The 26,678-nt window shown below is 38.2% G+C and overlaps 1 protein-coding gene, 1 long non-coding RNA gene and 1 pseudogene across 2 annotated transcripts in view; 1 reads left to right on the top strand and 2 right to left on the bottom strand.

Moving 5' to 3' along the window:
- The window catches only part of LOC141847133 (uncharacterized), a 36,993-nt gene extending 18,670 nt beyond the window's left edge, over positions 1-18,323 (top strand). Inside the window, 6 exon segments of the mRNA XM_074735115.1 lie at positions 15,381-15,467; positions 16,577-16,627; positions 16,712-16,805; positions 16,890-16,974; positions 17,052-17,205; positions 17,950-18,323. Coding sequence (XP_074591216.1) covers positions 15,381-15,467; positions 16,577-16,627; positions 16,712-16,805; positions 16,890-16,974; positions 17,052-17,199 — 465 coding nt within the window. The 3' untranslated portion in view covers positions 17,200-17,205; positions 17,950-18,323.
- On the bottom strand, positions 1,762-10,559 carry LOC141830580 (uncharacterized; annotated as a pseudogene).
- Positions 18,324-24,127: 5,804 nt separating the features above from the next.
- LOC141814569 (uncharacterized) lies at positions 24,128-25,757 on the bottom strand. Its single transcript, XR_012600496.1, has 3 exons — positions 25,513-25,757; positions 24,905-24,994; positions 24,128-24,190 (listed from the first exon to the last, which is right to left on the bottom strand). It is a non-coding gene; the product is annotated as an uncharacterized LOC141814569 (long non-coding RNA).
- Between the last annotated feature and the right edge of the window lie 921 nt (positions 25,758-26,678).

Here is a 26,678-nt window from a genome sequence, read left to right as displayed (position 1 = left end):
TATCCTTGTTTCAAGCTTGTTCACGCTCCCAATCTGGTATCAGAGCTCGATTTTAATGGCTGAATAATTACCTTCTTCAAGGTACTTAAGGAAAGAAGTTCTTGAGATTTAATTTTATAATTCCTGACTAAAAACACTCTGGGAATGTTATGATTTAGGGAATTACGAAATAGGCTGCAATAAGGCGACTGGTATCATAAGCTGGATTGCAAAAGGGCAGGGCCTAACTTGGCAACAAGCAGGAGGCCACAGTAAGTCCAAGGGCACCCCTGCATGAGTTAAAAAAGGCTTTCATGATATCCTAAGCTGTAAGTAGCTGAAAATAGTAGGTCTCTAAAGAGTAACAGATCTCTAGGGTGTAAGGGTCATATGTCTCAACGATGGGAGGAATCAATTCAAGAATGGTATAAATCTCATACTCCGGACCTTAAGTTTCTTGATTTAGAAAAATCTAAGTCAACAAACCAAGAACTAGCTCACAATTTGTCTGTCATACATAACTTAGTTTGTCTGTCCAGGAAAGTTCATATTAAGTACCTTAACCAAATCAAAGAGGAGTTGGAAACTCTGAGGCAAGAAAATAAAAGGTTGGTCAAAACCCTGAAAGAATTAACCCAGGAAGTGGTAGAAAACCCTTAACCCTAAACCCTAGGTTAATTCTTTCAGGGTTTTGACCAGCCTTAGGTCGGTTTTCTACCACTTCCTGGGTTAATTCTTTAGGTCGGTTTTCTACCATTTCCTGGGTTAGATTTTTCAGGGTTTTGACCAACCTTTTATTTTCTTGCCTCAAAGTTTCCAACTCCTCTTTGATTTGGTTAAGGTACTTAATATGAACTTTACTGGACAAACAAACTAAGTTATGTATGACAGACAAATTGTGAGCTAGTTCTTGGTTTGTTGGCTTAGATTTTTCTAAATCAAGATACTTAAGGTCCGGAGTATGAGATTTATACCATTCTTGAATTGATTCCTCCCATCGTTGAGATATATGACCCTTATACCCTGGAGATCTGTTACTCTTTAGAGACCTACTATTTTCAGCTACTTACAGCTTAGGATATCATGAAAGCCTTCTTTAACTCATGCAGGGGTGCCCTTAGGCTTACTGCGGCCTCCTGCCTGTTGCCAAGTTAGGCCCTGCCCTTTTGCAATCCAGCTTATGATACCAGTCGCCTTATTGCAGCCTATTTCGTAATTCCCTAAATCATAACATTCCCAGAGTGTTTTTAGTTAGGAATTATAAAATTAAATCTCAAGAACTTCTTTCCTTAAGTACCTTGAAGAAGGTAATTATTCAGCCATTAAAACCGAGCTCTGATATCAGATTGGGAGCGTGAACAAGTTTGAAACAAGGATAGGTATAAAAGAACTAAAAAGAAACTATACAGATCTTATTTCAAACTTAGCAAACTTAACAAGGGACTTACACTGACTTCTCCAAGTAAGATTATCGAGATCGTCGACTTCTTGCAAGGAAATGAAAACTAAGAGTCCTTTTATAGAGTGTCGTGAATGAACTGGGTGCTCAATGGGCCCCATCAACATTCATTCAAATCTCCATAATAGATCTCTTTACAGATCACCTTAGGTACTGGTTGTCGTTATAAGGACAATTATTTAAGCGCTTTACAGCTACTAGCTGACTCATACTTATCACTTTGAACGGCTCCCCGGGGCTCAGTTCAAGTGATTTGACAAAAGCAGAATAATGGAATCTAAAGTTACTTTGGACGTGTCGGGTTGGCTCACCACCGCTCCTTTTTACAACTTTAGCTGGTTCAGATTCCTCAGGGTAAGCTTTAGCTGTAGTGCTAGGGTTTTGAGTTCTTCTGTTTGTTGTCGTACATATGACAATCGACCCCCTTTGTCGTTATCCCTAGAGCTGACACTGCGCCAGACGTCTTTCTTGAGGTAGAATATGTCACAGAGTTCATCAAGTTGGTTGAAGAAGTTAATTGTGGTTTGCTGCTCCAATTCGTTGAGCTCCTTGTAGATTCGAGAGTCCTCGGCCAAGCTGATTCCTTTGCGAATTTTGCATTTGTGTTCCCAGAGCATGAAGGAGTAAAGATCATTTGGTCGATTAATCCAGCCAGCTTCTGCGTCGATTTCTGGCTGGGTCGTTTCTCTTCTTGAGTTAAAGCCTGGTCCAGTAATTGGAGAGTTTCTTGCGGCTGGGTCCATTCCCTGTAAACAAGACGAGATAAAGCATCAGCGAGTTGGTTGTCTTTACCTTCAATATGTTGGAAATGGACTGGAATCCCTAGGCCCGTAATGAAATCAGTGAAGGAGATTTAGCGGACCCTGGATGGCTTGTTTTGGGCCGTTTTATTGAAAAAGCTAATAATGGCCTGACAATCAGTCCGAATAGTAATCTCCGACTTGTCTAAATAGTAGATTTTGAAACTGTCCATGCTGTTCATTACAGCATGTATTTCGGCATCAATTGTTGCTTTGGGAGGGTTGAATTTTACGCTGGCATAAACAAAAATTCTTTCCATAGACTTTGGGTCATGCTTCATAGGCTTCCATTTGCAAATGCCCCCCTAACCGTCCATGCATCCATCGGTCTCCAAAATTATATGACACTGTTCTGGCAGTATTTCTAGACTTGGTAAATTTTTTATAAGTGTCTTGACCTTTTGCACCAGTGCCCAATCCTGAGAATTCATTCTCTTTTCTCCTGTTGGAGAAACCTTGGAGTACAGAGGTCCCAGTAATTTTCCTAAATTAGGAATGTAATTACGGGAGTAGTTAAGAAGCCCTAACCAAGATCTCAAGTCCTTGGTTGTTGTTAAGCCTTCTTCTTTAAAGTCAGTGATTTTACTGACTATATGAGGTTGCAACTTAATTCTTCGGCTTCCAATGGTTGCTCCTAAGAAGTCTATGCTTCTGACCCCTATCTTCATCTTGGTAGGACTTAGCACAAGTCCGTTGTTACAACAAATTTCCAGCATGATTTTTAGGTGTTCAACATGCTCTGCTTCATTGTTAGAAAAAACGAATATATCATCTATGTATACAGTTATAAATTTTTCTGTACCTCTGAAGCAGTTGTCTATTTTTCTTTGGAATAGGGCTGGAGTATTTTTAAATCCAAAGGGCATTACCAGCCACTCATATAAACCATCAGGGACCCAAAAGGCGTCCATTCAATGGAATCTTCATGCATTGCTACCTGGTGGAAACCAGATTTGAGGTCAAACTTAGAATAGATAGAACTGTTACCTATTCTTTTGATGATGGTGTTGATGCTAGGAAAGCTGTACTGGTCTTTGTGAGTATTGTTGTTCAGCCTTTTGTAGTTGAATACCATCCTTTCTTTGCCCTTCCTTTCCTGGCCTGTCTGAGCATCAACCGTAGTTCCAGAGTATACTATTAGAGCAGTAGTCCTGTGCTTGCTCTTGCTGGACCTTATTACTTTAAGATCCAGTAGCTGCTTGACATGTCTTCTGAATGAATCTTGCATTTGTGGGGTCACATGTTTTAACGGTCGATCTTTAATAACTAGCTCTCGGATTTTTAATGTCAAGTTGGTATTTAATCAGATTTCTTTGCCAATTAAGCATGGGGTTTTCTCCGATTACTCCTGAAACCTTCAAATTATTAATTAGTTTACCATATTTAAATTCGAACTTCGGGTGGATGTCTGTAGTTGCTTCCATGCTGACTGCTTGAGTAATCTGCAAATACTCTTCCTCTTCTAACTTCAATTCTTCAATTGCCGCCGTCACCAAGGGGGTGACCTACTGCGTTTTAATTGTGGTTATATTCTTGTAGAAGGTTACCTCGTCCCCTTCATTTCGTACTCCCCCATGTACTGAGCGGATGAAGTTACATCCGAGAATCATCTGTATGCTTCCTCCTAGCTTCATATGAAATGTATATGTGTAAGGTATTTTAAAAGAATGCTCAGCGATTCTCATCATACCATACTTCAGCTTCTTTGTGGCTTGTGTTTGGGAGTTAATTCCACTAAAATTGACGATGAAGGTATTTTCTTCCACGAATTCAGGGGGTATTGATCCTTGGTCAATACAGCATGTAGTGGCACTTGTATCTAATATTGCATTTACTTGAAAAGATTTTATACCAGGTACCTCAATGGTGATTTCCATGTTATATAGCATGTTGGCTATCCTTCGAGGTTGCTCTGCTACTACAAAGGAGAATATCTTTTCATTTCCTTTATCAATAAGGACGCAGATGGGATGTTCTTCATCATCTTCTTCATCATTCTGGAGTTCCTTCCCTTTGATTTGCTTTCTTAAGTCATTATTTTCCATCTCCAGTTGATCGATTTTTAATTTGTACTCCTCTATCTCAGTATCTGCTTCAAGTCTTGTAGCTTCTACTTCCCTTCTTGCTATCTCAGTTGTGGTAATCAGCTCTTGTTTTAGCCTTTCTATCTCTGCTTCGTACCATTCTATGTAGCGCTGTTGCTCTTGTAATATAGGTCTAGGATCATACCTTACAGGTTGCGTCCTAGCCATAGGGATGTCCAGACCGAAGTAATTTTGGCTGCATTGTCCGCAGGAAGTCAATTTGTAATTTGGGCAGAAAATCCTGCATTTCTTCATTGTCTCCCTTTTACAGCAGTAACATCTTTGGTACTGAGTCGGTATTGTTAGTGTCAGCCCTTAGTGTCAATCATGAGATGGTTGTTTAGGAAACATATGTATCATATTCATTAATAAAGGCAAGGTTTGCTTATTATACTTATTTCTTATCCGTGCTATATGAATAAATATAATAGTGTCTTTGAGTAGTAGGTTCTTGTCTACAGCATATCGATTGGTAGAATTGATAGTGAGAGTCTGTAGACATATATAGAATACTACTCTTATCTATTCCTAGTCGAGTATTAATATGCAAGGACAACATTAATGCGTTGAGACTAGCATGTATGTCAATTGATGACTTAATCTCACAAGTCATGGATATGTGATATCACGTTGACACATGGGTACATATTAGAGACTATGTACTGAATTGACCCGCCATGAGAATGTTTCATGGATCGTTATATGAGTGTCATAAACATTCTTATGTGACTATTAGTATGAATAGTCCTTAGACCTGAAGTCACTACGGTTCCCTACATAATGAGTTGTATACTTTGACTTCGTCAAATGTCACCCGTAACAGGGTGACTATAAAGGCGATCACTGGGTATGCAATAAGTTATGCGGAGGGATGTGAGTGATGTATATGGGATCTATCCCTTCCATATGACGGAAGTGATATCTATGGACCCCTTGATAGAGTAGGACTGCAAAATGCATGATCATGCTCGAATAAGTCAATATGAGATATTGAGTTTATTTGATTGAGTAGTCTACTTGGAGATCAAGAAATTCATGATTGATAAGAGGATGACACGGTCTATGCCTCATTGATCAATCTAGATATCAAGGATAGAAGGATTGAGTCATACAAGATAGTAGTCACGGAAAGGTTGTGTCGGATATCGACATTCTCGTCACTTGGGTAGCAATGATGTATTGCTAGATGCTACTCATTGCTTATGTCTCTAAAATGGTTTTAAAAATATTGCCAACGTTACGAGAACCTATTGGGTCATACACTTAGGACATGTGATTTGAAGATGGTTCATGTGATGGATCATTAGGCCATTGGATTGAGTCTAATATAGATTAGACTCATTGAGTAGGACTCAAGGTAGACTCGTTGAATTAGACTCGAGTTGGACTCAAGTCAATTCGGATTGAGTGACACTCGAGTTGGACTCAAGTCAAATTGAATCCATTAAGAGGGTTGCATGATCATTATCCATGAGATTAATAGGGTATTAATTCCCTCATCATTAAGAGGGTTGCATGATCATCATGCATGACATGCATGAGATTAATAAAGGTATTAATTCCATGGAATCCCAAGAGCCAAAAACCCTTCGTATTCCATAGTTGGATATATAAGAGGGTGAGAGGCTCTTGAGAGGTGGACTTTTGGTCTTCTTCCTCTTCTCTTCTACCTTGGCCGAACTTAGTATTGTGGCTAGCACCACGATCTGGTTCCTCTCCATCTCAGTGTTCGTGTGGATACCGTGGAGGCGCGAACACACTGATCGTGCTGAGATCCGTCAACCTTTGAAGGCAAGTGTTGCTGTCGGGATTACGAAGGACTTGCATCAAAGATAACCTCGATTCTAGTAGATAGAATCGGTAAAATGAGTATGGTTTTTCGCATGGATCTCTGGAGGGATCCCTTTTCCGCTGCGTTTATGCGGCTAAAATTGTTTTTAGGCGCATGCAGATCCCTACAGGTATTTCATCATTGTAAATCCAGGGATGGGAACAATCATGCTGTTCTCTTGTAACTCTAACTTGAGGTTGTCATCCTCCAGTTTTGCCAATCCAGTAGGTATTATCAAGTTCCCTGAAAACATAAAGGTATTCGTTAATAGTTAAGGTGTTTATACCTTTGGCAATGTCCATGCCTTCTTCTCCTTCTGAAAGACTATAAATGACATCACTCTGCTCATTGCCTTCTTGGACTGACACAATATCACGGTCTTCAGGCAGATCCAGTCCCTCGAACATGGCTACTCTCTTAACGTTTCTTTTTTCATTGGGGCAGTCGCGGGCAAAGTGCCCTTCTACCCCACAGAGGTAACATTTGCATCTTTTGGTTCTGAGGAGGTGTTTTCTCTTTTCTATCCTTGCATGGGAATTATGAGGCTTTCCCTTATATGTAGTTGATTTTCTTGCCCCAAAACGCTTTTCTGTCTTTCTGTAATAACCAGGAATAGGAATTTGATTACAAAATGCCAATCCCTTTAGAGAGCGGTTGAAAGCTGCCTTTTTGCACTCTTCTTCTAGGAATCTGTAGGTGAACATAATTCTGGGGTGAACACTGTTGGTGCAATCTTTGCCCCAAGTACATTGAGTTTCAATGTTTGGCTAAACTATGTTTGAAGTTAGGCAATACTTGTGATCTAACATGTGTGATGCAAGTTTGCAGGAAAGTCCAAGCGTAGTCTTGGCAAGCAAAAGTCCAAGTGGGTAGTCTTGACAAAACAAAAGTCCAAGTGGGTAGTCTTGGCAAGCAAAAGTCCAAGTGGGAAGTCTTGGCAAGGAAAAGTCCAAGTGGGAAGTCTTGGCAAGCAAAAGTCCAAGTGGGAAGTCTTGGCAAGGAAAAGTCCAAGTGGGAAGTCTTGGCAAGCAAAAGTCCAAGTGGGTAGTCTTGGCAAGGAAAAGTCCAAGTGGGTAGTCTTGGCAAGGACTTGACATGAAGAAGCTGATGGAAGCATCTCAAGCTAGTGCAGGGAAGGCATGAGGCTGTGGAAGATGTTTGAAGGCCGAGGTCTAGGTCAAGAGAAGCTGAAATGAGATTTTTCAGCTTCACCAGTCGACTGGCCCTGCCAGCAGTCGACTGCTCATAAATCAGACGCACACACAAAAAAAGCAGTCGAGCCAGAGGAAGACAGAAGTCGACTGGTGTTATGGTAAGTCGACTGTTGCCAGTCGACTGGTCTTGGACAGTCGACTGGTCTTGGACAGTCGACTGCTATTTGAACGTTGCAGAAAATTGGCAAGCATTTAATGACATTTAATGCGAGATTTTTTTGCCGATTGAAGGCATCAGTCGACTGGCCCTGCCAGCAGTCGACTGATGTTGCAGATCTATAAAAGAAGTCTGCGCGAGAACAACTAAAGATAACGAAGAATTTTGCTATTCTTTCATTCTTTTGTGCTTCTTCTGAGAACTTGTTTGCTCTCCATTCTCTGCTTTCTTCCTCTCCTCACAAACACTATTTCATATCATTCTTGAGGAGATCTAAAGAGTTGTAAAGGTTTCTCCGCCTTCGAGGTTTTGAGAAGGAGAAGATTCATAGTGCATCTATCAAATTTCCTCTATATCTTTCTTTCTCTTTTATATTTTTGCTTCCGCTAATCTCTGTGCAATGCTTCTTTTACTCTTTTGCCCATATCACCAGGCAATTTTGACCAGAGTTTCTCTGATAATTCTGGGCTTGTGAATAATCTCCCTGTTTTTGCTGCTATTCTCATGTATTCATTTATGAACTGAATAACATACTTTACATCAGTACATACCATTCTTTCTAGGTCCCGGTATGCTTCATCTTGTATCATTGTAGAGCCTTGAAAGGGGTCTTCTAAAACAAATATTCTTCGAATTTGAGAAAGAATATTCTGAGTACCTCCCCGTCCATCTGAAGAATTCAGTAGGGCTTGGTATTCATCTGGGAAGGTCATTCTCCACTGTATCCAGGAGAGCTTCTCTGTTTCTCCTAATAGGTTTTCAATAAATTTCGCCTTGTCCTTTCCGTCTATGAAGGCTTGTGCAACAACCAAATTCTTTGTTATACTCTCCCATCGCATAAAGACCTCATCAAACATTCCCAGCTGAGTAGGTATTGTGAGAATTACCCCATTCTGTTGTTGAGCTGAAGGTAAATTCCACCATTCTGAGAAATCCTTGGCTTTAAATTTTACACCTTGCCTATTGTATCCTTCGAATGAAGGCCTACTAGGGCCAGCTGCTGCCGTCCTTGCAAGGGGGTATCCTACAGGACCCATCTCGGAGTCTACTGGGGGTTGATAAGTAGAAATGGCAGACTGAGATGTTGAGTTTAACTGCTCTTCTATCCTCCTTAATTGAGGATATTCAGTAATCCATTCGTCCTCTCCTGCGGCTATAATGAAGTTATTAGAAGGTGAATATTCTTGGGTAGAATCATTACCTTATTCCTGCTCTTCCTCATCTTCATCACCCCATGAAGGTTTAGTAGGGGGAATAAAATCGACAGGCTCCGGGGGAGTATATCGGACATTATAGTCATATTTTCCACTTGGCTCTCCAAGTGTGTCCCATATTTCTTTCTCCGCCATTTCTGCTGCTACCACCTTTCCCTTGTTTTTCCTCCTTGTTTTGCTTTTGCTCTGCTTGCCACCACCTTTTGCTACCGGGTATGGCGATAGAGAATTAGAATGAGTGGTATCCTGTTGAGCTAAATAAGAGATGTAAGAATAATAGTCATCATTAGAATCCTCAACTCCTTCTTCCGCCATAGTAGGTTGTAGGGTGGGTTCAGATTCTTTAGGAGGTTGCTTTGGCCTCCATTCCTTTTTGCTTGTGCCTTTATCAGTTGACCCAAAACCTTGCTTTCCTCGAATTGTCTCAGACAAAGTTTCCCTTTCATAGACTGTAGCAAAATGGATTTTTTCAAGTATTAATTGAGCAATGGATTCTCCAGGAGTTACCAGTATTTCTTCTTTGGTGTGGTTAAAGGCCAGAATTTATATTTCCCCTCGGTAATCAGAATCAATTACGCCTGCTCCTATAGAGATGCCCCGTCTCCAGGTTGCACTTGATCTAGCTGCTATCCTTCCGTAAGTGCCGAAAGGAATTTCAAGACTTATCCCAGTGGGTATCAAGGCTCTTCCCCAAGGGGGAATTGTGATGAATGCATCTGCTACTAGGTCATAGCCAGCTGCTTCCGCTGTCTTTCTTCTAGGTAGCTTGGCTGTGGTAGTTAACTTTGTTACAAACATTGCTTTATTAAGTTCAGTGTCGAAAATACCTTTGACAAAGTTTTCTTGGTGTAGCATGGCAATAATCTGCTCATCATCACTTTGGACTTCCTCATCATGCTTGTTGTATTTTGGAGGTGAGGAGGGGGATGCCGCTTGATAATTATCAAATTTGATAGAGAGCCTTCCATCTAGAAGATCTCTAGTAGAAACCTCTGTTGGTTGCATTGGTATGTTGATGACTGGCTACTGGACTATCCAGTTTTGCCCTCTGATATCATTTGCATTGTAGCTTCTGCCAGGTAGTGTACGTACACCACGACTAATTAGGTAATCTACCACACTTTGTACTTCGTATGCAAACCCAATATTGGAAGTGTTGGATAATCTCCCCACAAGACCTCGAGTGATCAGAAGGTTGGCTTCACTATTGTGTCAATTTTCATATCCTCGCGTGAGGACTGAAATTTGTATGTTTCTGAAAAAGTCAGGAATTGTCAGCATAAGATCAGGAATTAAATATACCAGCTGATTTCCTTTGGTTAGGTCAATCTCCATGGTATCACGGAACACTATTAAGGCTAGAGTTCCTTCTTCTTGACGGTGTAGAATTTGAATGTGTACCTGGATTACTCCCACATGTAGAAACCTCATACCACTTCGTTGCAATTGCTGGAAGCTTTCTAGTTGTATGAAGGTTCTATCCACTTGGTTAGTTGTGACCAAGATTGCTTCCTCCGACCGGTGGATATATGCTCTGTGATGAGCGTCATCCCTTCTGGAATGATATATTTGTTCTGCAGGCAATATTGCTGCTCTTTCTCTGAGAGAAGCTCTTAAGTCAGCTTGTGGATCTATTTGTTGTTCCAGCGTTTGATTATATGGTCCTCCAGTTAGACTTCTGGTTATTCTCTGGGCCGCTCTTTGCATATTATACCTTCTTCTTTGGCTTCTTTAATAATCCCTCACTTGATCTTCAAACGAGGGTACTTCATCAGCCCTTCTGGTAATTGTGGTTACTGGAGGGTTACTTTGAGATGCCATCTATTTTTCTTTTGACCTTTCCTTTTTCAGAATCGCCAAGGGGCTTTCGAATATAAGAATTTTTCCGCTCTTCTTTTTAGGTTTCTCTGTTATCTTTAAGGAGCTTATCTTCTCGGTTAGTTTAGTGATAGCCTCGTCTGGGAGAACTGCTGAAGTTGGCTTTTCAAGCTTTCTCAATAGTTCTTCAAGGCTTTCCAGCTTTTCCAGTACCTGCACCAAAATTTGAATTTGGGTGTTGTTTTGTTTTATTACCGCACCGATTCCTGAATTACCTCCCTTATTATATTCTGCTGGTTTACAAAATCCTAGGGAAGGTGCTTCAATATTTTCAGTGGCTCTTAGGACTTCCTGATAGCTCTCTGTTGCTATGGTATTGATATAGCTCATGAAGAGGTCCAAGCCTCTATCTTTTGCAAAAGCTCTTCTACCCTTGCTAATCTCTTCTTTAAGCCATCAGTGGTCTTTCTATAGTCTTTTTCCACCTGCTGGTTTTGCTTAATTATTTTATTAACCAATTCTAGCACCTGTTTCGCAGTTAAGGGTCGGTTTTCTACCACTTCCTTAGTTAATTCTTTCAGGGTTTTGACCAACCTTTTATTTTCTTGCCTCAGAGTTTCCAACTCCTCTTTGATTTGGTTAAGGTACTTAATATGAACTTTGCTGGACAGGCAAACTAAGTTATGTATGACAGACAAATTGTGAGCTAGTTCTTGGTTTGTTGGCTTAGATTTTTCTAAATCAAGATACTTAAGGTCCGGAGTATGAGATTTATACCATTCTTGAATTGATTCCTCCCATCGTTGAGACATATGACCCTTACACCCTAGAGATCTGTTACTCTTTAGAGATCTACTATTTTCAGCCACTTACAGCTTAGGATATCATGAAAGCCTTCTTTAACTCATGCAGGGGTGCCCTTAGGCTTACTGCGGCCTCCTACCTGTTGCCAAGTTAGGCCCTGCCCTTTTGCAATCTAGCTTATGATACCGGTCGCCTTATTGCAGCCTATTTCGTAATTCCCTAAATCATAACATTCCCAGAGTGTTTTGTGTCAGCTGGTACTATGGTTTAAAATCTCGAACCATATTAAGGTTTCGATCTCGAATCAGAATGATACAGTTTTAGTACCGTATCGTACCGTGATAATATAGTGTTGGTATTTTTTTAAATATAAAATATATTAATTAAAAATAAAAAATTTAATCTAAATATTCAAATATAAATATATAAAAAATAAAATAATTTTTATATATATTAAATTAATGAGATAATTTTATTAGACTTTAATTAAGTTTATTTAAATTATCCCAAGCATTGCTAGAAGTTAATTAAAATGATTAACCTAAGTTATTTATTAAAACTTAAGTTATTTATTAAAAATCTAAGTTTATTAAAACCTTACCATGTTCCGCCACCCTGTTCCACGCCATCGCTAGAACGTACGGCCCGCTTGACGCTTCCGTAGGCTTCTTCGAGCTCGGGTAATGCCTTCGGACATGTCGTCGGTCCTGAGCGTTGCTTCGGAGGCGTCGTCGGGCTCGGGCGACTCCTCCGGACGCATCGTCGGTCCTGCATGTTGCCTCCTGAGGCGTCTCTGGTCTCGTGCGACGCCTCTGGATGGCATTCCGACTTGAATCGCATGTGTTGGTGTCACTCCACTAGCGGAACGAGATATTTTGCCCTTATCGGAGGAAACGACTCGAGATTTTAATATATGGCTGGTACCATTGAAATTGTGTGGGCGCGGATAATATAATAACATTTATCTATGCTAATATAGTTGGCCAATTGATATAGACTGAGCACTTGAAACCATGGTACCTCAAGGGTCCATTTGGATTGAAAGTTCTTGAAAATGAACAATTACTTTCTCTTGAATTGAAAACAACTAAATTTGATTTATGATATTTGTGATTGCTAACAAGTTAGCAATTTAAATTTATAGGATTTTTGGAAGTTACTAGACTCTGCATGTTTATTTTTCACATTTGGAGTTGATTAGCAACTGTAATTTGGTTTTTAAAATGCATTGAAATTTGAGCATGTTTGTTTTTTTTTATGATGGTTTAGTTTTCCTTTTTTCCTTTTTAACTCTCTTTAACATTATCCAAGTTGTTTCAAAATAATATTCAAGTCTTTGATTGAAATTGGGATAAGTTTTTTTTTTTAATTTTTATGATGATTTAGTTTTTCTTTCTTTTCAGGCGATTACTTTTGGAAAGAGTTATAGAAAAAAAGACTAAAGAAAAAGACCACAGTGATAAAAAATCAATTTGAATTCATATTTGAAAGGTCGACAATAGAAGTTATCAAGGTTTAAAATATCGAGCCGTGCCGAGGTTTCGATCTCAGACCGGAATGATATAGTTTCGGTACCGTATCGTACCGTGCCGGTATAGTTTCGATATTTTTAAAATATAAAATATATTAATTAAAATAAAAAATTTAATCTAACTATTTAAAATAAAAAATATAATATTTTTAAAAAATAATACGATAATTTTATGGGTTTTAATAGAGTCTATCCCAACTATAGCTAAGAATTGATTATTAAAATCTCATTAAACTCTAAGTTTTAAAATTGAAAAATCGCGACCACTGTGGACGCGCGCGGCCCGCGTGCGTAGGCGCAGCCGGGCCCATGCGACGCCTTCGATGGTGTCGCCGGGCTCGGGCGGCGCCTCCGGCGGCATCGGCGAGGCTGCGAGGCGTCGTCGAGGCCGGGCGACGCCTCCGGTGGCGTCTCTCGGTTGGAATTCCAGTGTCGGTGTCGATCCGTCGACGAAACGAGATTTTTCGCCCGTATCGCGCGATACGGCTCGAGATTTTAATCTTTGGAAGTTATACATTGAAAAATATCGAGAATAGAAGCAAGATTTACACATGATATTTGTTGACCTAAAAAAAGCTTATGATAAAGTCAAAGGAAAATTATATGGAGAATTTTAGAAAAGAGAGATATATAGAGAATTCTAGAAAAAAGAGGTATTAGTGTAGTGTATATTGAATTAATTAAGGATATGCATGAGACTGTAACGGCAAGAGTGAAGACTTCAAGTGAATTAACTAAAGTATTTTTTATAAAGATAAGGTTACATCAAGGATCAACCCACTCTAAGTCTCTATCTTTTTATATTAATCATAGACGAACTCACTGAATACATTTAAGATACGGTGTCGTAATGCATGTTGTTTACAAATGATATTGTATTGATAGATAAGACACGTGAAGGAGTAAATGTTAAACTCGAATTTTGGTGAGAAACGTTGGAAGTGAAAAGTTTTAAGATTAGTAGAGTAAAGACAGAATATACGAAATTTAAATTTAGCAATATTAGACGTAATGAGACGATTGTCAAGATAGGAGATGACGAGTTGTCTGTAATTGAGAGTTTTAAATATTTAGGATCATTTTTGCAAAAGAATAGAGGGATTGAGACATGTCTTACAAGGAATGCAAGCAGGATGGTTGAAATGGAGGAAAACGTCAGGTATTCTTTATGATCGTAAAGTACCTCTAAAACTTAAAGAGAAATTATACAAAACGGCAGTTAGACTTACTATGTTATATGAAGTTGAATATTAAGCTATGACTCAAGCACATGAGTAGAAGATAAGAGTTGCTGAGATGATGTTAAAATGAATGTGCGGACATACGAGGATGTACAAGATAAGAAATGAGAACAATAGAGAGAAAGTTGGAATTGTACTTATTGAAAGAAAATTCTTGGAGATACATTTAAGATGGTACAGATATATATTTAGATAGCCAATAAATGTACCAGTTAAGTGATGTGAAAATATGCACATTAAACAAGGAAGAGGAAGATAAAAAAAAAACTTGATTAGAAATAATAACACAAAATAAATTTTATTTAAATATAGATGATGATATAGTAAGGGATAAAACTCAATGACATAGAATGATCTATATAGTCGACCCCATCTAGTGAGATAAGACATGGTTATTGTTATTGTTGTTGTTTTCTCTTCTCTATCCTTAATGCTATCCTACTTATTTCAAAATAATATTTGGTTCTTGGGCATTCATGTTTTTTCATTTGAATATTTCTTATAGTGGCATTTTGTACTTACATTTGAATCTTTTGACCGAAAGTTTGGTTTTCCTCTCTTTGCTTGAGTTTGTAGATTGATACACATGCAGATGCATTGACTGTGCTGAGAAATCTTTTATATGATCACAATGAATATATATATATATATATATATATATATATATATATATATATATATATATATATATATATATCTTGGGCATTCATGTTTTTTCATTTGAATGTCTTATAGTGGCATTTTGTACTTACATTTGAATCTTTTGATCGAAAGTTTGGTTTTCCTCTCTTTGCTTGAGTTTGTAGATTGATACACATGCAGATGTATTGACTGTGCTGAGAAATCTTTTATATGATCACAACAACAACAATCCATTATCCCACTATATATATATATATATATTATATGATCTATATCCAGAAAGTAGTTTCATTTAAAAGTTCTAGTAGCTCGATATCTTTTGTACTCTGTGTAAGATTTTGTGCCATGTGTTCTATGAATTAATCTTTCGGCATTTCAAGCATCTCTCAGAGGAACTTAGTTTCTATCTGCAACATTTTATGATAGCAACTTATAATAGGAATTTGATATTTTTACTGATGTATTTTTGATAGGAACATAGCTTCTGTTCCAACAACATTTTCTGTTTACCTTTCATAATCATCTCGCATAGAAACTTACTGATTATATTTTAGTTGAACTGAATGTCATAAAATGGTAACTGACATTTAACTCACACTCTTAAAGTTAGGTGCCGGAACTTCATTACCTGGTCTGGTAGCTGCCAAAGTAGGAGCAAAAGTCACCTTAACAGATAATTCCAAGCACGCAGAGGTTAGATTTACATTTATTGCTTTTTGGCATTTTAATCAAAAAATGTAAACAACGGCAACCATTTCCAAGATTTTGTGATCAAGGGATTTATTTCTGAAAATTTTCGGTTATGTTATATAGTTTAGAATGAGGATTGAATAACCTCTACCAAGGACCTACTTTTACTTGCTGAAAATGTCTTGCAACTTACAGTTTGTGCCACTTAGCCAAAATGTTTTGAGAGGTTGTCAACTTATTATTTGCCATTGTAAGATACTCCATGTACCCCTTCTAGTTGAAGTTACTTCAAACGAACAGGAAGTTGTAGCTGCTGGATCTGGACAAGCAACCTATCCTCATATCTTATTTTCTTCTTCTTCTTCTTTGTCCACATCATTTTCAAGTGTTAATGGAATTTCATTGATCTGAGCAAGCTTAGACATATTTCATTTACTTCAATAGAGTGGGGTACATAAGCTTGATATGGTTTTAGGCATCATCATATCTTTTGTTTCCTTGGACTGATTTGATGTTTGTTGATATAATGCTGCAGTTGTTGCATCATACATATATAAGAACTTCATAGGCACTTCGATTAAGGCAGTTTGAAGTACTCAATCATGCTTTTTATAGGTTCTTAAATATTTCCTAATAGTTATGACATTATCAACTTAATTATATGTCATTTGAACACATTTAAGCTTATTTGCAAATTTTTTTCCACCTTGGTTTGTATGACAAGTTGTGAGACCCAACTAGTTGGAGACATATGAATATTATCTGCCATCGAACTCTATGTAAGGTAGTATTTCTCCTACTTAAAGAACAGAATGATTCTATGTAAATGATGATTGACGTAAATGGAGAAGGGTACGTGTGATAGACATCCTATTGGGAAAAATGGAAGAGAAATTCCACTCCCTCTTCTTTTTCTGCTCCTTGCCCCGCATTCCCTTTCCATTACTACAAGCGAATGGTGTCGCTTTATAGATAATTAGCCACCCATTTTTTAGATTTTCATTCATTTCTTTGTGTTAATATATCAAGATTATTCTTATTGTTTTTCTGTAACCAGTTAGTTGTCATGTGTGTCACATTGTCTTTATAGTTATGACGGTTTGCTCTTCCAGGTGCTAGATAATATGAAAAGGATCTGCGAGCTCAATAAACTCAATTGTGAAGTAAAGCATGATCTTTTAATCTTCGTCCTTGCATGCACAATTAGCTCCTTATTTTTCTATCCATTATTTGCATATGTCTAGTAGATTATTGGCCTCACCTGGGGAGAATGGGATGAGCCCGTGTTTAATCTTCACCCTCAGATAATGCTTGGAGCTGATGTGCTCTATGATTCATCTGGTATTTATATATTTTACCACTCAAATTAAGTTTTTTAATTTTTGCTCAAGATTATAAAAACACAGATTGCAATGTGTTTTGAAGATTTTGACGATCTCTTTGCTACTGTGGCCTTTCTCCTGCACAGTTGTCCTGAATCAGTGTTTATAACGACATACCAAGATAGAAGGTAAAATTGCCTCTCCGACTGGTGTTGACCAACAGCTAGATTTTTTGCGTTACTAACGCTTTTTACTCTATTGGCAGTGGTCATCACTTGATCGAATTTTTGATGGTGAAGTGGGGATTGAAATGCTCAAAACTTCTGGATGGCTACTCTTTCATGCCACCACAAAAAGTTTGTGGCATGCCAGGAATCATTCATTTGGTTGAAATAGTGCCGGACTCATCATAATTCCAGGTAGAAGTTCAAGGTGATTCTTAATTTTAACAATTATGCTTTCCTGTAACCTAATTGATATGAAGCCTTAATTTCATATACCATGCTTAACATTATGCATGTAGGAGAACAAGTATCATTTAGAATTGCATTATTCTCTAAAGTATACAAGTTTGGAATGCTCAATATTTTTCAATAATACATGTTTTTTTAATCAATTTATGCAGTCCTATACAAAGGTTCCCAAACCAGTATCTTAGTCCAGAAATCGACATCCCTCTGGGCCAAATATGTTCATAGTAGCGTATGAGCATACCTTTTTTATTATAAGGTATTTATTTGGAAGCAAGTTGTCACTGCGATGATGGTGGATTATGTACATAATACCTTGACAAAGTTGGTATTTTGTACAAAATAACTATCAATAGTTTTATCAACTTGGTAAAGTTCTTCCACCTTTAGATTAGAGCATACTTCAGCTTGATCGCATGAACTTTGTTTTCTTGAATTAAATTTAAGGAACACTTTGCGTACTCCAGAAGGATGCCTATGTAGAGAATTCAAATAAAATTCGTAGCAATACAAATCACAGTTTATTACAAAAACCTAAAACGAAATCTAATATTAGGAGAACTCATAAAGAGTTAATAATTGTATAGGCTTGTTACAGGTAAACAAACACTAACATTTTAAAACCATTCATTAGTCTAAAATATCTAAATTTAGTAGTTAATTCATCTATCTCGTGTTGTTGTGATGGATCAGTGATCGAAGAGGTTCTTACTGTTAATGGCAATGGGTAGCCGGAAGAGGGAGATGCCGTAGAGGTGAATACTCAAGTAGAGGCGTTCATTGCGGGGTTCCGAAGACAGCTAATGCTGGACTCCACCATTTATGGAAGGAAGGTGAAAGTGGAAGCGCCATCGTCGATTGGTTCAAGGATGAATTCAAGGTTGAACAATGCAGTTCTTTTACTAAATACTGATCCACTAATTAGTCCAGGAAATTCTAGTTATTTTTTATGTTCTTGATGAAAATTTTAATTAGTTAGCATGCTTTTGTAATTTACTCAAAGCGAGTATGAGTTGAAGTGATGTGATCTTGAAAGTTATAGAAATAAAAGAACGGTAGGAATATTAAAATTAGACCATACATTACAAAAATTGAGTTGATTAGTGACGAATTTTAACGATGAAAATAATTCATTGTAAATTTATAATAAATTTAGTGACCAATAATTGTTTCGTCGTCAATTGGCATTGAGGTCGCCAGTCGATCGGTCAGGCGGCCGCTGAGGCAAGTCGGGTGTGGGTGCTGAGGCGAGCCGGGCACGGGGGTTAAGGTGAGTCGAGCACTAACCTCAATGATACCTATGGTCTATTCTTCATTCAGTTTAAAATTTTAGGTTTTTTATTGCTATGTAAGAATATAGATTTGAAATCACTGTTTATATACTTGGTATTGGTCATAATTTACAAGAACATTCTGTAGTATTAGTAAGAGGAGGAAGGATTAAGGGTTTATCTGGTGTGAGATATCACATTGTTCAAGAAACCCTAGATGTTGTTGGAGTAAAGGATCGTCGGCATTCTAGTGCATTGTAGATTTTTATCCAAGACTTGTATCGATGATGCCATGTGAATTGTTAGAAACATGTGAACTGGATAGCTAACCCAATAACAAAAGTTTCGTAAGGGGACTAGAGTAGGCTACTATGAGACAAAAGATCTTCAATTTGAATTTACTTTCTTTGGTTTTTAAGATTTCGCCATTATAGGTGAATTATTTGTAACCATTTCAGTTCCACCTGAACTAGTAATCATCGGTTATTTATCAGTTTATGAGTAAATTTAGTTTTAATCTATACATTTATATAACTCGTAGCTCAATTAATTATTTATATACTATCCTATTATAAAATATTTTAATTATTTGTTAATGCACTATAATTTTTTCTTATAAGCCATTCAAAGTATATCCGTCAATTTGGGTTGGGCCTATCGGGTTGGCCCGCCCCACCAAGCAATTTAGACGCGTTGGATTGAAATTTTATCAATTTATTTTAAGATGTGTTTAGATGGGTTGACCTGCCTAGACTCGCAACCCGCATGGGTTGGCTCGCGATGGGCTTGAGTTGGCCCGCGAGTTGAGAAAGTTTATTTATTTATTTTAAATTTTAAAATTAAAGTAGAAAATTCAATGGATTAGTGAGCTTGATCTGTCTAAATCACAATTCAAGTTTTAAAATTTTAATTTTACCAATTTAAATTGTAATCCAAACTAAAATTTTTTAATATTTTTAATATTTTTTTATTTTTTGATAGACCCGTGGGTTGACCTGCCTAATCCGCAACTCGCCTTGGGTTGGAGATTTTCTAACCCGTCAAGTTAGTGCCTTAGTGGGTCGGCCCACCTCGCCCACCATATGACGGGTTTTTAGTGGATTGGTCCACCAAGCCATGGATTGGCCCGTTTGACAACTCTAATTAGAGATGACATCTTAGTGTTTGATTTCGCTCATTCTTTGATCTGTTAGCAAATATGGTAAGCTTTTTTATGTTCTTTATTATGTAATAAATATTTATTATTTTATCCTAACAATTTTGGTTGACAGTTTTAACGTGGTGGATATAGACGGAGTACTCCTATTCAGTCTGCTTCGCCACCTAGCACTATACGTACGCCTCCCTTGATCAGGCAAAACTTTCCCATGCACCTTCACCAGTACCTTCGTCGGATTCGTCGCCATTGTAGTCTCTAGTACCTTGGCCAGACAATCTGCAATTAAGATGCAAGACATTCGAGAGTATATAGTCCCTTACGGAAATTCATAAGTATTTAAAAATATTTTATTTTTTCAACTACTATCTTAATTATTTAACAATATTTGTTTATAATTTTATGATAGATTTCAAAATTTTGTATGTGTTATTCGTAAGATAAATAAAAAAGTAACAACCATTAGAGAGGAGTTTCATATACAAGCACTCCAACACCCATAAAAGAACTATGGTGGAATGAATTTAAGGTATATATCCCCTTTAGTTTATATATGAAATTAAAGTGAATATATAATAAATTATTTTTCTAATATAGTGGGCATTCAATTGGAACCTTGTTGCAGGAGCATCTAACAGCACGATTAGTTTATGTCCTCTGATACAGTTATATTCTCCTCCGAACTGTGACGAGAAGAACTTGAGGCTACCAATCTCCCTTTTGGGCTTTTTGAAGAAAGACTATCAGGACTACCGACAAGGAAAATGACCAACTTGTGGCCTCTTGACGCGGTTTGTAACGACCGCCCTTCTTATATAAACATCTCAAGGCGATCCGTTACTTATTTGCTAAAATCTACTATTAATTTAAAATTTCTTTCTATGTGATGATTGAGTAAACACATGCTTCCAAATGGGTAATATAATGCATAAAACTACCATAGTTGTTAACATTCGTACGTGCGGAAAATAAACAAATTTATAAAGACTAGTCTTTAACATTCTTAGTGATGCAAGTTCCCAAGGATCTTTATTCTATGTTCCACCACAGCACACACTTCACATCGTCCCTGCCGCCTCCGCTACTCTTGTTTTCCTTTGCCCTTATCTGCAGTATAAGGAAAATAAAACTATAAGCATAAAGCTTAGTAAGTACCATCCTACTCACAAAACGATGCATATTTTAAAATCATGCTTTTGAAAAATATGAAAGGAAATATCTTCATGCTTATCATTTATTGCTACTGAAACATATAAGCTAGATAAATATCATGGCATACGCATCATAACAAGCACATGGACTAAAATCATAACTGAACTAAACATGATCTTAAAAAACTACTTTCACTTCAAGTTAGTAATGAACTTTTGAAAACTTATACATATAATAAGTGAAAATAGTAATCATCCTGCTGTGGGCCCGGCATTGTGCTAACTATGCGCGCATCCCTAAATAGATCCGAGGTAGCTAATCCCGAACCCATTAGGGTACTACTAGGCGATCTGAGCCTAGGGGCGATCTAGGAGCCCACCCATGGACGATCTGAGTCCAAGCACATGCCATATAAAAAGTAAAATACTTTCTTTAATAATTCTTTTCTCTTTAACCTTGCATATACTAGGCGATCTAGGGCCTAGGGGCGATCTAGGAGCCCACCCATGGACGAACTGAGTCCATAATTACTGAGGCAAGGTAAATTATTTTCATAAACATTCTGTAAGAGAAACTAATCTCCACATACATACATAAATTTTTGAATAACTAAAACTATGGATTTATGCATACGAACGGAGCTACTTATACTGCAGGTGAGAGGTACTTACCTTATCTTGTCGACTCCCTGGGTTTTAAGTGCTAAGGTTTGTGAAATCGAAGACCTTCTCCGAGGTGCTCTAGCGCCTACTTGGGCGACCTAGCAACAACCATAATTGTGCTAAACCATAATCATAAAATTATCCAGATCTTATACTCAACCGGATAAAGATTTATCCTTCTAATCTAACCAATCCATTTTCAATTATCTAATTAAACCCATGAAGCTTAAATTAACTTGATTAGCCTTAGTTAATCTAACTACTAATCTATGATCTAACTTAACCATTAATCATATATTGCTATTTAAAGTATAAATTATAATTAATTAATTACTAATTAATTAGTTATTGATCAACCTGTAACTGATTAAATCATAACCAATTCCTAATTATCCGATTAATCAATTTACTACTTAATTAACTGATTAGCACATTAATTACTGATTAGTAACTAATTATACTCTAATTAACAAGATAATCAATTTAATCAATTAATTAATTACTTACCTTATTTAATTAACCACTATCTCAACTAATCCTTAATTACTAATGGCTTTAATTAATTCCACCGAACAGGGCTGCCGGGCAACAAGGCGGCGGCGTCGGACGGCGGCTGACAGAGGCGTGGGAAGGATTCCAGCGGATGGCGGTCCCGGCGGCAGAGGCGGCGTCAGTCTTCAGGTGGCGGCGTTGGCCTCCGGTCTCTATGCAGCGGGCGGCTGCAGGGTGTCGGCGGAAGTGAGAAGGAAAACTGAGGGCGGCACTGGATCGGATTTGGCAGAAGACGAAGGCTCCGGCGTTCTTCTTCACGCGGTGGCGGTGCGCGGTGCGACGACAGAGGGCAACCTCGAAGGAGAGGAGGCGGCTTCCGGCGTCGGGCGGCAGGCAGGCCGCGGAGGGAGGAGGGCGCGGCGGAGCAGAGAGGAAGTGGCTAGGGTTTGGGATCTGGACCCCTCCCCCTTCTTATAGCCTCCTTCTCGGTCCGTTCCGCCTTCCTCGCCGGCAGAATCGGGCGGCGGCGGGCGTGGTCGCGCGGACGAAGTCCGTGGGCGAAAGAGCGAGCGGCGTGGTTATAATGAGGAGTGCACAGTAAACTCCCCCAATTAAATCTAAACCCACCGATTAAACCCAATCAAAGCAATTAAACCTATTACTGTAGCGAACCGGGTTCGCTTTTGGTTCGCGTGGTTCGGCCATCAAACGACCTCCGATTTAGTCGAAACCGGTCTCGTTGGATTCGTCTTTGCGAGACGAATCTTTTTACCTATTTGATTTTTTTTCAAACTCCCTGCTACCATTTAAGACCTTTATTATAATTTTTAAATCTAATTAAAAATCCTAAAAATAGAGAAAAATAACTCGGGTGTTACAATCTCCCATCCTTATAAAAGTTTCGTCCTCGAAACTTAGAATAACTCGGGATACTTTTATCTCACATCTTCTTTACATTCCCAAGTTGCTTCTTCGAACGTTTTTTTTTACCACATGACTTTTACTAATGATACTTCCTTGTTTCTCAAATTTTTTTTTCTCAATCCAATATCTGCATCTACACTTATTATACATAAAGACAGTATCTATTCCACTGCATCTAACAACTAATGTGTGATTTTTCATTTCTTGTGTAGCGGTACTAATGTGTGACACTAATCGTCTTGATATTAATCGGATCTAATATCGCTCTATTTATCGAGCAGTCCTTTACTATTGTTGATTTCTTTAGCTCATAGCACCCTTTTTGGCTCCTATCATCCCTGGGCTTTTGCTTTTATAAAGTCATATTTAAATTCCTAGACTCTTTCACAAAATCCTTTTAAACCCGATCTTCTTAGGGTTTACAAGCTTTTCCCCTAATGCTATTTTTATTTTTTTCCAGATTGATATGTCTATCAAAGTTCTAGGTAATGATACTGCTAGGAACACTTTCATTCCTTTCAATCATTCCTATCATAACGTTCTCTAAAATCTTCTTATCCTCCTACTCCTCCGTAAGATGGTATGGTGAAATCCAAAAGTCAATACCTTATTGACACTACTAGAACTTCATTATTGCACATGCATGTATCACTTTCATTTTGGAGACACAAGAATCTCTGCATGTCTAACTAAAAAAAATCATTCTTTATGCTAATCATAATAAGCATGCCTAACTTAAGAATCATTCTTTAAGGCTAATAATAAACATGTCTTAACTTAACAATTATTATTTGATAATAAAAGAAAGAAACATACAGATTAGACTCATAGGGGATGTACTAAATAAATATGTCTTTCCTTAATAATTATTCTAAAAAAAGGGAAAAACATATATTCTTTCTTACTTGGAAGCTGCAGGTACGATGCTGGATGTGTGTGTGGAGGAAGGATAGAACTTGCTCTGATACCACTCTGTAACGACCGCCCTTCTTACCTCAAGGCGATCCGTTACTTATTTGCTAAAATCTACTATTAATTTAAAATTTCTTTCTATGTGATGATTGAGTAAACACATGCTCCCAAATGGGTAATATAATGCATAAAACTACCATAGTTGTTAACATTCGTACGTGCGGAAAATAAACAAATCATAAAGACTAGTCTTTAACATTCTTAATGATGCAAGTTTCCAAGGATCTTTATTCTATGTTCCACCACAGCACACACTTCACATCGTCCCTGCCGCCTCCGCTACTCTTGTTTTCCTTTGCCCTTATCTGCAGTATAAGGAAAATAAAACTATAAGCATAAAGCTTAGTAAGTACCATCCTACTCACAAAACGATGCATATTTTAAAATCATGCTTTTGAAAAATATGAAAGGAAATATCTTCATGCTTATCATTTATTGCTACTGAAACATATAAGCTAGATAAATATCATGGCATACGCATCATAACAAGCACATGGACTAAAATCATAACTGAACTAAACCTGATCTTAAAACTACTTTCACTTCAAGTTAGTAATGAACTTTTGAAAACTTATACATATAGTAAGTGAAAATAATAATCATCCTGCTGTGGGCCCGGCATTGTGCTAACTATGCGCGCATCCCTAAATAGATCCGAGGTAGCTAATCCCGAACCCATTAGGGTACTACTAGGCGATCTGAGCCTAGGGGCGATCTAGGAGCCCACCCATGGACGAACTGAGTCCAAGCACATGCCACATAAAAAGTAAAATACTTTCTTTAATAATTCTTTTCTCTTTAACCTTGCATATACTAGGCGATCTATGGCCTAGGGGCGATCTAGGAGCCCACCCATGGACGAACTGAGTCCATAATTACTGAGGCAAGGTAAATTATTTTCATAAACATTCTGTAAGAGAAACTAATCTCCACATACATACATAAATTTTCGAATAACTAAAACTATGGATTTATGCATACGAACGGAGCTACTTATACTGCAGGTGAGAGGTACTTACCTTATCTTGTCGACTCCCTGGGTTTTAAGTGCTAAGGTTGGTGGAATCAAAGACCTTCTCCGAGGTGCTCTAGCGCCTACTCTGGGCAACCTAGCAGAAACCATAATTATGCCTGAACCATAATCATAAAATTATCCTGATCTCATCACTCAACCGGGTAAAGAGTTACTCCTATCTTAATCTAACCAATCATTTTCAATTTATCTAATTAAACTGATGAAGCCTTAATATTAACTTGATTAGCCTTAGTTAACTAACTACTAATCTATCATCTAACTTAACCATTAATCATATACTTGCTATTTATAAGTCCATAAATTCATAAGAATTAATTACTAATTAATTAGTTACTGATCAACCTGTTAACTGATTAAATCATAATTATTAACCAATTCCTAATTATTAAACTCGATTAATCAATTTACTACTTAATTAACTGATTAACACATTAATTACTGATTAGTAATGTAATTATACTTAACTAAACTAGATGAATCAAGCGATTAATCAATTAAGCCTTAATTACTCCGATTCTTATTTCAACAACCACTATCTCAACTAATCCTTAATTACTAATTAAGCTTTAATTAATTAACTCTACCGTTTACCGTTGTTGGCGGCCGACGGCAACAAGGCAACGGCGTCGGACGGCGGCTTCGACAGAGGCGTGGGAAGGATTCCGGCGATGGCATCCCGGCGGCAGAGGCGGCTAGTCTTCACACGGCGGCGTTGGCCTCCGTCTCTATGCAGCGGGCGGCAGCAGGGTGTCGGGCGAAGAGAAGATCACTGACTGCGGCACTGGATCGGGGCAGACGAAGGCTCCGGCGTTCTTCTTCACGCGGTGGCGGTGCGCGGTGCGACGGCAGAGGGCAACCTCGAAGGAGAGGAGGCGGCTTCCGGCGTCGGGCGGCAGAGGCCGCGGAGGGAGGAGGGCGCGGCGGAGCAGAGAGGAAGTGGCTAGGGTTTGGGATCTCGACCCCTCCCCCTTCTTATAGCCTCCTTCTCGGTCCGTTCCGCCTTCCTCGCCGGCAGAATCGGGCGGCGGCGGGCGTGGTCGCGCGGACGAAGTCCGTGGGCGAAAGAGCGAGCGGCGTGGTTATAATGAGGAGTGCACAGTAAACTCCCCCAATTAAATCTAAACCCACCGATTAAACCCAATCAAAGCAATTAAACCTATTACTGTAGCGAACCGGGTTCGCTTTTGGTTCGCGTGGTTCGGCCATCAAACGACCTCCGATTTAGTCGAAACCGGTCTCGTTGGATTCGTCTTTGCGAGACGAATCTTTTTACCTATTTGATTTTTTTCAAACTCCCTGCTACCATTTAAGACCTTTATTATAATTTTTAAATCTAATTAAAAATCCTAAAAATAGAGAAAAATAACTCGGGTGTTACAATTAATCACTAGACCGACACAAAAAGAGTTGCAAATGAGTTGGTTTTTGGTGTCAAAGCAAGAAAGAGGGAAAACAAAAGGACCTAATCCTCGAACAAAAGGGAATCAACTATATGATAGGTATGAGAAACAACCCTAGGATTTCAGATTCCTTGATACTATGGCTGATGGTATTTGTGGACACTTTGTTATTTCTCAATGTTTATATGTATGTAGGGATCCTAACTAGGCTACCCAATTAGACCTTGTAAGGTTTCATCGAAATTGAACATGATCTTCTAATGTTATGATTACTAGTTCGAGATGATACCTAAAAGAAAAGCTTAATGTGCTAAATTAGTAAATAATTGCGCACGGTCCCCGGCAACGGCGCCAAAA

The sequence above is a fragment of the Curcuma longa genome, chromosome 1 (assembly GCF_044706935.1).
Source record: "Curcuma longa cultivar G26 ecotype Majalengka, Jawa Barat chromosome 1, ITB_CL_G26_1.1, whole genome shotgun sequence".
Lineage (NCBI taxonomy): Eukaryota > Viridiplantae > Streptophyta > Magnoliopsida > Zingiberales > Zingiberaceae > Curcuma > Curcuma longa.
Note: the sequence above shows the minus strand (reverse complement) of the source record. Positions and strands in the feature narration are given on the sequence as shown.